Source organism: Sphaeramia orbicularis, chromosome 12 (genome assembly GCF_902148855.1).
Source record: "Sphaeramia orbicularis chromosome 12, fSphaOr1.1, whole genome shotgun sequence".
NCBI lineage: Eukaryota > Metazoa > Chordata > Actinopteri > Kurtiformes > Apogonidae > Sphaeramia > Sphaeramia orbicularis.
The window spans coordinates 44,652,888-44,668,514 of record NC_043968.1 but is presented as its reverse complement, the minus strand read 5'-3'; the positions used below and the strand labels follow the sequence as shown (position 1 = coordinate 44,668,514).

Genomic DNA, 15,627 nt, shown 5'->3' with positions numbered 1-15,627 from the left:
AACAGATAGGAAAGATTGCATTTCTGAAAGGGGTCAGAGTTCACATACCTGTCTGCTATACTGGCTGGTTTGACTTTGTCAATGATGATGACCTGCTTGTTGCAGAACATGGAGGTGGACAAAGCCACGCCCAGACTGGAGCCAGTCGCTTTGGCAACCTCAACCAGCAGTGGTCCTGATGCCGTTGCAACAGAGTCTGATGGACAAATAGTCATAAACATGTCATTTGTCTTTGTTGTGTTTGCAAAATGAATCTGTTCATTTTATACAGAACCCCATATGGAGTACCACAGGGTTCAGGTGTTGGCCCCCTTTCATTTTTTACGCCATTAGGGCCTAGTTTTCACAAAAGCGCCATTTTCCATCATAAATCTACCCATCTTTATATTTCAGTTTATTACTGAAGAATTATTTTCTTATAAATTAAGAACAGTTCACAGAAACTGTGAACTGCTGGTAATAACTGATCTCACAGTGATATAAACAGCTTGATTAGCCAACAACAAAAATAACAGAGTCTGAAAATGCTAATTACTGACCCATCACTGAGACGTCGTATTCGATCAGCAGCGTGGCTTCCTGCCCACACTGCTTCAGGATGCTCATGGCCTCTGACAGGGTGCTGCCATGGAGACGAATCCCATCAATGCTGAGCAATCGATCACCCGGCTTGATAGTTCCTTCTCTGAAGAGAGAAAGAGAGTTCTGAGTTTCTACATAAGTTGCACGGGAACCAGAATCCTTACAGACAGAGGAGTTACTGCACCTGTCAGCCGGACCGCTTGGCCTGATGGTTGTTATGACGATGGGACGAGACTTGTTTCTGTCTTCATGGGCCCCCCCTGCACGTACACATTCATGTCATATATGCATTTATGACAAACAACAAAAAATTATAAAAACACACACACAGCTTTCTTACCTCTGATGACAAAGCCAAAGCTGTTTCCTTCTTTGTGAAGTGTGACTTCCACATTTTTAAACATGACACCTGACCCCTGCACAGCTGAAACACACAGCATATTAACATGACCTCTGGCCTGCCAGAACTTTAAAATAACAAATTACATGCACTCCTAAAACACTCCCTTATGGGTTAGTGATAAGATTGATGTTACAGCAGCAAGAGGGATAGCCAAAATTAAAGTAAAAAATAAAGCCGCACTCAGTGAACACAATAATAAAAAGACAAGCTATGATAATCACTCATTCATTGATTCATTCAGGCTTTATTTTGTCTCAATGCCTCAATAATGAGGTAAAGACCTCATTTGCAACGGGGCTCAGCAAACTTGCATAACAATGGTGATAAAAAACAATGAAAAGGTAATTCAACCATTAAACCTTAAGAAAAATTGAAGGTAATAAAATACATTATATTTGAGGTCCCCACATCTAACATAAGTCTTTAAATAAGTGTTCTACCCAGAGATTGCCTATGAGAATATGATATGAGAATAAAAACAAGGACTATGTGGACATCAAATGAGAGGACAGTTATAGCAAGACATCATTTCTAGTAGTTTCTCAAACTGCCCTACAGACAAATCAAAATACTTCTTGAAACTCTTGAGCTTCTAAAAGTGTTTCTAATGGATCATATAGCAAATTTAGATTACATTTTGCTGCCATGAAAAAATGAATTCACAAGTTATAAGCCTTTCTTGTTGTGTCTACTGCAGAAACCAGACTCACTCATCCTTCAGGCAGCTAAAAAATTATCTCTGTTACAGTTGACAATGTGTTCAAAGACGGTCTGAAAGTTACTTCAGTCTGCCAAAACCATCTTGAGCATTTCAGAAAACCTGACAGTAGAATGTGTGAATCTGTGACTGACAGGCCAGCTACACAAATGTGGGGTTTGGATTCCCTGTTAATTCAAGTTTGACATTCACCAGAGAAAAGGACTGAGCGATGAGGGTTTATCTTATTTGACAGTTTGTTTAACGTTTCCCAACAACAGACTTTTCTTAGACTTGTTGCCTCAGGGAAGTTGTCTTACGTTCAGACCCATAAACTAATACTACCACTACTCCTTTCCAAAACACTACAACGCTGCTTCACTTCTAGATCTACAGTTGCTTGTACTTACAGACGGGTGGCAATTCGTACTCAACCTCCAGAACAACTCGCTCCCCAACATTCTTCAATAGGCTGATAATTTCATCATGTCTGAATTTAGCCAGGTTAATGCCGTTAACGGAGCGAATGTAGTCACCCACGTTCAGCTGGTCACTCCTGCAAAAACAAAAAAAACATTTTGTGACAAATCAGCTGCTAAAGCCTGACTTATGTGAACTTAAAACCAGAAACACTAAACATTATTATGGCTCCATACCAGAGTAAACTTTTAAAATCCACTCCCCAACACCTTTATTTTAAACCTATTTTAGGGTTACCCTTAAATAAAAGACCTGAAGCCCAATGTGCCTGTTAAGGAAGATAATCCCTGATTAGTCCAACAATGGTGAAATCTGCAATTATGAACATATGTGCAAACAGGGACTTGAACCCTGGACCCTCAGTTTTAAAATTTGATGCTCTACCACCTGAGATATCTGGGCTCTGGTAAGATTCATAGGGCGGCAACCTCTAGTTTCTGTATTCAATATGAAATTAAAATACATCGGCTTAAACATAGCTCAAATGTAACCCTAACCCTGAAAGGGGTCTCTGGTGACCTGGAAATGTAAAATAACTTACAACTGGATCAAACATTAAAGCAGAAGTTTAGTAACATATAGTGGTGAAGATTGCAATTGACTGACAACCACCTCCCAGTAGAAAACAGACTCTTCAACTTTTAAGTTATAGCAAGACCACTGAGTTGGGTGGACAAACTTTAAGCAAAAGTGGACGAAGATAAAATAATCTAACCAAACACAGTAAAATAAAGTTGGAAGCAGACACTGATGGTTCATACTAATTTGTTACCTGGCTGCGATGCCCCCCTGTCGCAGGTTCGAAACCCGTGGCTTCCCATCCTTGTCGATGCCGCCTGAAACTGTCAAACCGAGCGTTGTCCCCTCCTTCTTCATCAGCTCCACCACGGAGCAGCCCCGAAACTCATCTACACCACAGGGACAAACACAGGTGATTGCTCGCACAATATGTATCACCATGATTTTTGTTTTAAATGTTTTTTTTTTCTTCCATTTTGATTTATTTCACAATTCCCTAATTTCTGACTGCACAATTTTTTTCAACACTTTTGTCCGTACAAAGAAGTAAAATAATAATCTTGACAAAAAGAACTGGAGTCATCTTCTATTCTATCATCTATCTATATTTCAGAAAACAACTGAAGTATTGAACAGGGAGAAAGATAGATAGAGGGAGAGGGATATTTCAGGGCAGACAAGAAAAATCTGATGTAACCAGTCCTCAGGTGTGATTTGACAGAAAGCAGGGTTTTATTAAAATGTTCTGTTTTAATATCCCATCAGTTTTGATTATCACTTCTTCTATGTTGTAATGTTTAGAAGCCCAGCTCTGTCACTTATTTACCATACTATTCTGTTCAATATCCTTTGGTGGAAAGCTTTTATATTCTATTTGATAAATTGATTATTGGTCGCGACGTCTCACTTGGAAGACCTCTATGCTTGTCATTAGGACTAAGGTTTTGTTCTTTATGAAAAGGGTTCATAGTTTTGTAGTTGTTGTTCTTGTGGAGTTTTCTAGCCAGTCATGTCTTTTACTTTTTGGTGGGCACTACTGCTTTATTACAGCAAGAGTTAAACGGAACTTAATCCTGTTAGTCTTAACTACTACTGTGTTATGGACACCATAGTTAAAATATCTTCCTGGAACGTTAATGGCCTTGGCTCCTACACTAAAAGACGAAAAGTACTTCAGTATTTAAAACAAAAGAAATCAGATGTGATCATGCTTCAGGAAACACATCTATTAGAGAAGGATACTGTAAGAATCAAAGATAGGTGGATCGGCCAAGCCCATCACAATACTTTTATACAAAAGAAGAGGGGAGTGTCTATTATATTTTCTAAACATCTTAGAATTCAAGTGGAGAAGGAATTTAAAGATGAAGAGGGGCGTATAATTATTCTTTTAGTAAATTTAAATGGACAAACCATGATTATTGGCAATATATATACGCACCTAATGCAGAAGACCCTGACTTTTTTCTACAGTTAAAGAGAATCTTTTTAGATTTTGGTGACTACCCTATCATTTTGGCTGGAGACTTTAATCAGGTACTGGATGTATTTTTGGATAAGTCAGGGAAATCGGTCCCTAAGGCCAGCAAAGCCCAGGATGCTATCAAAGTACTATGTAATGACAATGGTCTTCTAGACGTGTGGAGGCTGTTGAATCCATCTGCTCGGGATTATACCTTCTTCTCAAGTAGACACTCTGTTTACAGTCGTATAGACTATTTTCTGATTTCACACTCGATCATTGAAAGTGTTGATAGTTGTAATATTGGTACAATAGCAATAACCGATCATGCTCCCATAGATTTGGTCTTACAGCTGGGGTCACATCAGGAAAGGTTCAAAGGATGGAGGATGAACACAAGTATCCTCAATGATAATAACTTCTGTGTCCAATTACAAGACCTTATTAATGAATATTTCAAAATAAATAATAACACTGCAGAGCAAGGCTCAATTTGGGATGGGTTTAAAGCCTACATTAGAGGTATTTTGCTACAGTACTCTTCCTTAACCAAAAAGCAAGATCGACAAAAAATTAAAACATATGAAGACGATATAAAAAAATTGGAGAAGGAATATTGTGAAAATTCCAATCCTTCAGTTCTTAATCGTTTAGTCAGAGCAAAATACGAGCTAAATACAATATTTTCTAAAAAAGCAGAATATTCACTTTTCAGACTTAAACAGAGGTGGTATGAATCTGGCGATAAAGCCGGCAAATTGTTAGCTAGTCAGCTAAAGGCACAACAAGCAGCTCGTCACATTAGCGCTGTTAAAAATGGTGTTGGGAAGATAGTCACTAGCCAGAAAGAAATCAATACAACATTTAAAGAATTTTACAAAAAGCTATACTCTCAGGAAGTCCAATTTGATTTAAATACAGCTGAAGAGTTTTTTGGAAATTTAACTTTTCAAAAGTTATCTGAAGCGAGCGCCAATGAATTAGAAAGACCAATTTCTTTAGAAGAGCTGAATAAAGCCATTAAAATCTCACCTAATGGGAAAACCCCGGGTTTGGACGGTATACCCAACGAGTTTTATAAAAAATTTATGTCTGAACTTGGCCCGGAAATCTGAGAACGTTTAATTCGGCTATTGCTACTGGTCCCTCCCCTCTTCAATGAACGAATCCTGATCACTCTTATATTGAAAAAAGGGAAAGACCCTCTGGAGTGTGGGATTTATAGGCCAATAAGTCTATTGTGTTGTGATGCAAAATTATTTACAAAGATTTTCGCATTGCGAATTAACAAAGTTATAGCATCAATTATTCATCCGGACCAGGTAGGTTTTGTCAAGGGCAGAACATCCTCTGACAGTTTAAGGCGTCTCTTACATTTAATCTGGAAGTCCCAACATTTAACTAGTCCTGTAGCAGCCCTATCATTAGATGCGGAAAAAGCATTTGATAGGGTCAGCTGGAGTTATCTATATCATACGCTTGAAAGATTTGGGTTTGGAACTTCATTTCAAGAAATTATTAAAATGATTTATGCAAATCCAAAAGCGGTCATAACAACCAATGGAATGAGATCATCTCAATTCACACTAAAACGCGGGACCAAGCAAGGGGATCCATTATCACCACTACTTTTTATTATTGCACTTGAACCACTGGCACAAGCTGTCAGACAGAATGATACAATAAAAGGTGTAATAATGGGTGGCCGAGACAACAAAATGTTAATTTTTGCAGATGACGTACTGCTTTTACTGTCTGACCCTCAAAAGTCATTACCTCCCTTACTGGACTTGATTAATGCTTTTTCAAGACTATCTGGGTACAAAATTAACTGGACCAAATGCGAAATAATGCCTTTGTCAAAGTTTTGCTACAAGAGCCATGTTCAAAATTGGACATTCCAATGGACTCCAAAAAACCTTAAATACCTGGGTATACTTTTGAATCCGGGATTGGAAGATATTATAGCTGACAATTTTGAGCCGATAATAAATGAGATAAGTCTACTTCTTAAGGGTTGGGATAAAATGCATATTTCACTATGGGGTAGAGTTCAGAGAATAAAGATGGTCATCACACCAAAATTAAATTATTTGTTCAACCTATTACCCCTTAAGGTTCCCAAATCGGTGTTTAAGGCCATTGATAAAATGATAAATAATTTCATCTGGGCTGGGAAAAGACCCAGAATGACCCTGAAAAAACTCCAGAATAAAACAGAATATGGAGGCCTACGGTTACCGAATATGCAGCTTTACCAAGAAGCCTTTACAAGCGCACAAATAACAACACTTATATCAACAAAAGATAACAGACCGATCTGGGTGGACTTGGAGAGTGAAATAAACTCCCCATTTAAAGCTGCTGACTATCTGTCTCAACACCCTAATGATAAAGTAAAATCTAACCCAGTTATGAACCATACTAGAAACGTATGGCACCGTTTACATAAAAAAGACAATATTTGCCCCTTTCTTCTTGGTACATCTTCGGTGTGGAACAACCCAAAATTAAAGATTGGGGGAAAAATGTTCTTCTGGGCGAGTTGGCATAATAAAGGTGTCGAGAACATAAACTGCTTTTTTCGAGACAACACCCTAGTGTCTTTTCAAGATCTACAGACAAAATATGGCCTTAATAGTACTGATTTTTGGAGATTTCTACAACTGAGAGATTGCCTCTCGAAATTAAATAAATCTGAAGTAAAGCTATCGGGTGAATCTCCAGTGTACTCTATATTTAAAAAATTAAGGTATTTACCACGTTTAGTAAGCCGCATTTATAATTATCTTATCGAAGACGTCAGGGATGTTAATTTAGGGCTCCAAAAGGTGTGGGAAATGGATTTAGGGAAAATATTTGGGGAGGATGAGTGGGGATGTATTAATTAAACAAATGTTAAAGCCAATAAGAGATGCACGGTCCAAACTCATTCAATTTAAAATTCTCAATAGACTATACTGGACACCTGTCAAACTATATAGAGCAGGAATATGCAATTCTAATATCTGTTGGCGGTGCAAACAAGTCCTGGAGACATGGTTCACTGTTTCTTACCTGCCCGAGTCTGACCTCTTACTGGCATAATGTCATGGGAAAGATAAATAGTACTTTAAATTTGAATTTGGTCCTGACACCTGCGTTGTGTCTTCTGAATTTCCTGGAACATGATGTTACATTAGAAGTCAAAAGAGCACACTGGCTTAAAATTGCACTCACTACAGCTAAGAGGATCATACTAAGGCACTGGAAGGGGCAGAACAACCCTACTTATTTTGACATGGTATTCAAGCCTTATCAGAGACCGCCTCATTTGAAAGACTGATCCACAAGATAAATGGACAGATGGATATATATAGAAGTGTGTGGGAACCCTTCTTAACACAGATCGGCTCATATTGAAGGATGCTGATTGAACTCAGCTCATGCTGGAGGATCCAATGTGCCTTCCCTATTTTTTTTTTTTTTTTTGTTTGTTTGTTTTTTTTGTTTGTTTTGTTTTGTTTGTGACTGACTGGCTGGGGGAGAGGGGGGATTGTGGGAGAAAAAGGAAAAGGAAGAGTTGTGCCTTCAACATGGACATCATACTAATGTGTGTTCTTATCAATTTAGTGCAAGATGCAATGTGTTCGGCTCTGTGCTAGGGCTGTGGACTAATTGTGATGTCCTTGATTTATATTTTTTTTAATGTGATTTGTTAACCCTTGAAGGACTCAATAAAAATAAAATTGAAAAAAAAAAAAAAAAAAAAAGTTCTGTTTTAATATTCATCAAGCAGGGCTTCACCCTCTTTCATACACACAGGATGAAGACATCTGATCTTCAGCCATGACCATCATTGTCTTCTTCTTCTTTTTCATCTTTTTCTTCCAAAGAGGCTTTAGACCAAAAGAGTCATGTCCTTTTCAACGTCCTGAAAAGTCTGTACAGCTGACTCAAAAAAAAAACCTTAATTCTAAAAAATGTTAGATGAAAAAGCTTAGTGAAGTGGTGGTTCAGCAACTTTTTCAAACGTTACTTCACAAACTGCCTGCTAACGATGAAGACTTCAGACTATAACAAAGCATCTCCAGGGAAAACAGACTTCTGTTAAAACAGCAGCAGATTAGAGTGCCTTGTCTGTCAAATTGTACTATTAGAGTGATCACTGGTGGTCTTCTTGGGACTTCTCAGAATTTGAAATGCGGAAATCAGGTTTCTGCTGCATTTATCACCCTTAAGTCAAGTTTTTCCTTTAAAACAAAGACAGCACTGCTTGTTTACTTTGGTTTGAAACAGCTTGAACATTCAAAAATGTATCTCACTGTTACAAAGCTCCAACAGCTACTTTTGCAAACACTAATTAAACAACCAAACTGGTTGAAAGGACAAAACCCTCATGCATTTGTGCCCCATGGAACATTACTTCAAAAAATTTTTTGCACATATTTACATTTACACATATGACGTTCGTCAGTTTAGAAGATTCTACAAGTCAAGAAAGTCACACTTTGTGGTAAAACTGCTGAGGTATTTGATTGTAAAAACATATGTATATAGAAAGACCACAGCCAAAGGTAGCACAAGTGATGTCATTGTAACTATAATGTTGCCCATAAAGTTGGAAGAAAATATTGCAATGGCTACTGCCACAGTACTGTGGCACAAAATATTGGTTTGTCTATTGCCACAGGGCCAATCAAATGTTAGAATTTGTACTGTGACAAAAAGCAGTAACGGCATTTTGTTGCCACAGAGCCAATCATGGATACTGTTACATGAACTCATTACCCTCTTCTTGCCACAGTACTGTGGTGATATATGGCATACACACAACAACGAAACTGTCAATCCGCAAAAGTTTAATATCTTTTCAGCCTTTCGTCCACATGACACTAGTGTTGTCAGTGCCCGAAACGGTATTTTTGGAGAACGGTTCCCAAAGCCAGACCTAAAAAAATCAGAGGGGCTGAAAAAGGTGACAAAGTAAATTATCACCTGAAGGCTGCCTGACTACACTACAGCCAGAGAGATAGAGAGAATCAGACTGGTAAATGAGGGAATTATTTTTACCCCCATTTACTATGTAGTTTTGAACATCCAAATAAAGTGAAATTTACTGTTGTAAATAATAAATAAACAACAGGACTGTCGACAAAAACTTAAGTACAGCTTGAAGGGGTATGGTTTATATATTGATGTATAAATATACATATATTTTTTTTAGATCTATTTAGCAGTGTTATTGTAATGGTGTACAGCTAGTGCAAGGGGGTAAACTGAGTACAGCTAGATTGTAAATTAAGCATGTAATAGTAATAGATCTCCTCAATTGCAGTAACACAAATATCAATCAACTTGCCTAATTTTTACTATTTTCTTCGGAAAATCTGCAGGACTGTCGGTAAGTCCTGTAATTCAGTAAGACAGGTTTCACTACCAGATGACTACCAGATGTTCACACTGAAAAGAATGTGGTTGTGCATGCCCAACGGTTTGGAGTATGTGCATAATTCTTTAGGGGTAATAAAAATACAGGGGTAAAAATTGTATTCATAGCCGGTGAAACACTCACGTGATGCACTCTATCAACGTCACTGAAGATTCTGAAAGTTCATTTTACGGAGTGGGTTCGGAGGGTCAGGTGTAGCATACAGTGATATTTTTTCAACCTGTAGCGCTCAGTGTGCTGCCTCCGGAGGCCTATTTGGCAATGACTCTTATGCAGTATCAGTTTGACTGATTCATCTGATTTTGAAGCTCTACCAGTACTAACTGGTCCCAGAGTTTTACCAGTTTCTCATGATTGGCTCATTAACACTTCTATTTATGCTTAGTGACTCTGAAGCTGATGTTTCCTTTATTTCTTGAAATTCTTCCAGCTGTTTGTGGTCTGTTGTTTTCAGAACAGATAGACACATTTAACCAGTCAACTGGAATTAATGGGAATTCCTGCGTTTGAGGGAAAAATAATAGCTCAAAAATATGCAGTCTTGTCCCAGATTTAATAATTCAGTGATCCATAGTCATTCATTTATTTTTGGTATTTATTACTTTAAGTAAGATGTGCAGTTCAATGATCTGGTTTCTGATAAAATCTAAATTAGTTTTTGATAATATTGCAGGATTAAGAGGCTCATTTTTCCTGTTGAAAACCATTTATAAATCTAGTATTGGTCAAATCTTGTATCGTATAAGAACTACTGGATCAGGCTTTCTAAAGCCCCAAAGACTCACATTATTGAGACAATACTTTTAGAACATTGCAGGATGCTACTGACTCAGCTTGCAAATCACCCAGGTTTATTTTAGAAAGTGGTGTTATATTGTGTATGTTTTTTCTCCATATTTATGTGCAGTGGCTCACCTGTACAATGTTGATACTAGCTTTTCTCTTGGTGACATGCTGGCTCAATAGTGTTTTCTCTGCTTAAGTGGTTATGTGGTGACACCAGCTCCTCCAAAGGATGGAACGCATCCAGAAATAAACAGGAGAAAAACTCAACCTTCTGGTGTTTTTGCTAAATTATCAGAACTACAAACGCAACTGTAGAGAGTAATTCACTATCACTAACCTCATTCATAATGCATGAGACTACAGATTATATCGAGTTGCAAATAAGCCTGAAAATCCAGCAGTTACAATGGAAAAACAGCGAGTCGCTATGGAAACGTTAGACTGTCTTGTCTCCTTGCATTGGTGTAAATGGGTGGGTTCTCAGGATGCTGCAGACCAACACCTTGCCTTGTTCGTTTTGTCGCGAATGTTGGTCTGAACTGAGCTTATGGCTTCCAATCAACAAAAGTATTTGGGTCACTGGTGTGATGTTCGCTTGAAGTTACACAAATATTGGCACACTGACTGGGGTTTTCAGATGCAAGTTCTAAGTAGGCCACCAGCTCCAGGTGGGAGGAGATAAACTGCAACTGCAAGCATCTTCCTACCGGTCACACAGATAGAAAACATCAGCTTACTTTCCGTTTGTGCGTGTGTTCTATTTTCAGAGCTGTTATCATCATCTCTGAGGCTATTAGCTTCGCTGCTGGAAACAAATGCAGCAGATCTAAAAGAAAAGAATGCACTGAACAGATAACAAAGAACTATAATCAGTTACCTGGTATACTCTGCCTCCTGATGGCCAGCGCTCCATCTGGAGGTCGTGACCCCGCAGAGTGTTTAGTGTACGGCCCTTCATCTGCAACACAAAGAAACACATCCAGTTAAGTACTGATGTTCACAGTAACAAACATTTGACCAGTTTATTTAAATTTTTCTGAAGATCAGCCAATCACCCTGTAACGTTGAACAGTTTGGAGGCTTAACCATTACCTCTTAATGCCTACAAACCCCGACTCTGTCTTTCAAGGCCTTACTGCTTCTTAAACTGTAACAATTTCTTTGTCTGGTTCTGACGCTCTATCGCTTTAATTTTTTAGGTCAATACATTTCCTATTTCCTCCAGCGCCCAGCTAATCCCATCCAAGCTTGACCAGCTCCTTCGTCCAGTTCTAAATTTCTAACCAATCCTCTCCTAGTTCTTAAACCTGTTCACAGTTTCCATCAGTCTTTCTTACTAGTTCCTAGGATCCACCAGTGTCAAGGTTCTACCAGTGCATCTGCTTGTCCCTGTACTTCACCAGTTCCTTCCACCACTTTTGACATTTAGGCATCTATGTCAAATATCCTTGACAAGCCCTTATGATGCATCTGTACTCACCTTCATCATCAGACATAGCAGAGCTTCCACCACAAAAGTACATCTAAGAAATTAGAGGCTAAACTGCTAATGAGCAAAAATGATCTTACAGGAAACACTGCTTTTTGTCAGTAAACTAACCCATCAGGTATTGGTCATAACTGTCGGGTTTGTCGTTTGAAGCCGCTGCTGGAAGTCTATCAAGTCAGACTGTCCTCATGAATAAAGAAACTACTGCCAAAAAGTGAGACAGAGAGGTGACTGCATCAGTAGAGCAACCAATCCCAGGGTAGAAGACTGTGGTCTATCCAACTCTGGACCAATCTGAGCTCTCCACTGGGAAACCCACCCCACTCCAGTGATGGCGTCATACACAAGATGATGACTGAACTGTGTTTTTGGCTATGACATCATATACACCAGTGTGACTGCAGAATGTACCGATTGGATAAAAAAACTGATGGATGCAGAGGAGGGAGGAAAGATCTGCTCATCTGCACCAACAACAATTTCATGAAACACATTAGTAAAACATGCTGTTGTACCAAAGAAATTCACCATGAACACAGCTGCAATGACTTATCGATACATCTTCTACATGACGACAAAAAAGAAGTGACAAGTATGTTGATTATTAGTCATTTTAAGATTTTTTATTCACAATTGTTTCAGGCTGCAGCTTATCACTCATAAAGAATTGATGCTTTTCTTTGTCATATCCATTAGTTTTTGTGCAAATGGCAATTTAAATACTTGAGTTCTGTATTATTTTACATAGCTCATATTCTTTAATATCAAACACATCTGAAAAGTTACAGTCTACTTGTTCTGTACTATGAGGTAGCTAATAACTTTTAATGCATTTTCTGTAAATCTATGACTATTTATATACTTGCCCTTCGCATATTTTAAGTCAGTTTGCACTGCATCAGGACAAATTCCTTGCTTGTAAAAACATACTTGGCAATAAACCTATATCTGCTGCTGAGGCAAGGGCCCGAGGGATATTATGAGCAGGATTTATGTATTTTCCTACATAAACTAAAGAATTTATCAGAAATTAGATCTTTAAACTATATTTTGTAGCCCTAATGAACAGCATCCAACAATAAATAGAAACACTTCTGAGAAAATATATGCAGGAACTTGGGGCAAAGAACAGTAATACTATAGCAATCTTTATCTTCTATGACTCACACACAAAAGTGGTTAAAAAAAACTCTCATCACGTCTTGATAGTATGGAAAATTATTTCCTGCTTTACTTTGCACTTCAGTTTTTAGATGAGGCAATCTTTAAATTGCCTGCATATCTGAGGTAGTCGGCTATTCATAGGATGTTAGAGTTTATATTTTTTTACAACTATGCCTTAACATCAGCTCGTGTGTCATCTGCAAGGCACCAGGAGATGCACAATAACCTGTGTGAAAGGTTCGATTCATCCTGTACAGTTAATATAATGGGCCATAATGCTCGATAAAGTAGTTTCATATTGGTGTCCCATTTTCTTCTATATGATTCCATTCCAGTCTGTTCTAATTTGCTCTACATCCACCCAGTTTCTGTTTTTCAATCCAGCAGCTGAGCTCAGAAACACAATGAGACTCTGGAAATACACACGCACAGACTGTAGCCAACTGAAGATGAAAGCTGAGCCTCCTCCTCCTCCTCCTCCGTCAGATGTAGGACAGCAGCATCGCTTCCATTCGGTCTCATCTACGCTTCTGTACTGTACATTTCTGTGTGTGTGTGTGTGTGTGTGTGTGTGTGTGTGTGTGTGTGGTGTGTGTATATATATATATAATATATATAATATATATATATATATATATAGATATATATATATATATATATATATATATATATATATATATATATATATATATACACACACACACACACACACACACACTACAAACCCCACTCTGGTACAGTTTCATCCATCAGTCATCACAGCCTGTCATACTGATCTTTGATTGTTTAAACTGTCAATAAAACAGTTGAAAAATGACTCATGGATCCTGAAGCCAGAAAATGACAAACTCCAGGTCCAACCAGTGATGGCCACTAGATGCTGGCCACAAGAATCCTGCTCTACATTACAAAAGTATCAATTTCACTCATCAATACCACATTAATGTTTTTCCCCTGGAGTTGATATGGACTCACCAATAAGTAATTAAGTTAAGAACAATTTTATAGAATAAACTGTGATTTTGAACTGATAGACTATTCTACCATCACTGAAAAAAATAAACATGATCTTCAAAGATGCCCCAACTGTGTTTAGTTAAAGTTTAACAATTAATTTATTCACTGATTTATTGATTATCAGAGAAAGAGAAATTCATCCAAAGAATATAATGCTTAACTGTAAACACTTCCAATATGATAAAAAAAAACAACAAAAGACAATCAGCATAAAATCTTAACAACAAATCCTGACTATCAAAAACACATCACCACCGTGACATTTATCTATGTAGATTTCTTCTCTATGTTTAACATTTAGCAGTACCTGCATGTGTGATCAGCGTTTTCAGCTTGCTAGTGTACAGTCCAAGGTTGTGTGATGACAGAAATACAAACTACTAATCTGTAAACCCATGGTTCCAAAAGGGAAACCCAACCTGCACCACCTGCAGCAAAAACAATAAACAATAGTGCCAGCAATTTCTAACTGTAACCCCAGTGATGCTCACCATGTACAAACAGTAACTGATTATTTGGCATTAATTCTGCCTGCAGAAATCCTGTTCATATACTGCTGTTGTTTCTTTAGTGTTGTGGTTATTTTGTGGAGGAAACATAAGAATCTGCAATATATGTCATCTACACACTTCCTAATGCTGTATGTTGGTTGATAATAATAAAATCATTTAGATATTTAACAGAAATATGGGGCCCACACAGAGTTAAACTGGATAAATGATGCAAATGATAAGTGAATGGTTATATTAATGCAATAATATAATAACACAACTGCACAATGAATAAAAAAAAAAATCATATCTTATCATGTCGGACCAAATCTAACATTGGTGTTCTATAATCACAAGTTACAATAATTAAAATTGTTATATGCAGCTACAGCTGTAACTATTCTTATCAGAGATTATACTGGTCTTCAATTTATTGGAAATTATCTGCTTTAGAGACAAAATTTGGTCAGTCTTATATACTTTCATAAGATCAGTTGGGAAATAAGTAAGAGCTTATTACATATACTGTATACACGTGTTTATTATCATAAATAGATTCAAAAATTATAAATATTACACATGAAAGAATCTGTGAAGTGAATTTATGCTAATGTGCAGTGATTTGGAGTACAACTGATGACTCTGAGTCAAACACTCCTTTGCAGTAAACCCAATCTCTCATTAATGCAAAAATCTTAATTTTTTGAGCAATACAGTTTTATTGATGTATCGTTTTAATTTATCTGTAACCGCAGCCAAGCAGCACTTTTGAATTTTCTCTATCAATGACCCATATTTTCAGTTTTACTCATTTTACTCTGGAAACACCCAACATTGTTTACAGACCAATTTTATTTTGAACTATGGAAAAAAGGCCTGTTACATATTCTGACAGCCCTACGATTCACTATAGTGATAAGAATTAACAATACTACTTTATTAACTCTGAGATACAGCAAAGAAATGTACCAAATCTTCAAATTTGATAGTGAATTTTCTTGTATTAACCCTTTAAAACCTGATGTATCATTGTTGACACACCCTGCGCATATGCAGTTTGAATGGTTGTAAGTCTTACTGTTTGTGCAATTGTAAAAATTCCAACA

The 15,627-nt window shown here is 37.4% G+C and overlaps 1 protein-coding gene across 1 annotated transcript in view; it reads right to left on the bottom strand.

Moving 5' to 3' along the window:
• Positions 1-15,627, bottom strand: part of grip1 (glutamate receptor interacting protein 1) — a 47,674-nt gene that overhangs the window by 14,294 nt on the left and 17,753 nt on the right. Inside the window, exons 2-8 of the mRNA XM_030148419.1 lie at positions 11,238-11,318; positions 2,935-3,070; positions 2,093-2,238; positions 923-1,006; positions 767-842; positions 540-685; positions 49-196 (exon numbers count right to left, since the gene is read on the bottom strand). Coding sequence (XP_030004279.1) covers positions 49-196; positions 540-685; positions 767-842; positions 923-1,006; positions 2,093-2,238; positions 2,935-3,070; positions 11,238-11,318 — 817 coding nt within the window. The remainder of the gene's footprint in view (positions 1-48; positions 197-539; positions 686-766; positions 843-922; positions 1,007-2,092; positions 2,239-2,934; positions 3,071-11,237; positions 11,319-15,627) is intronic.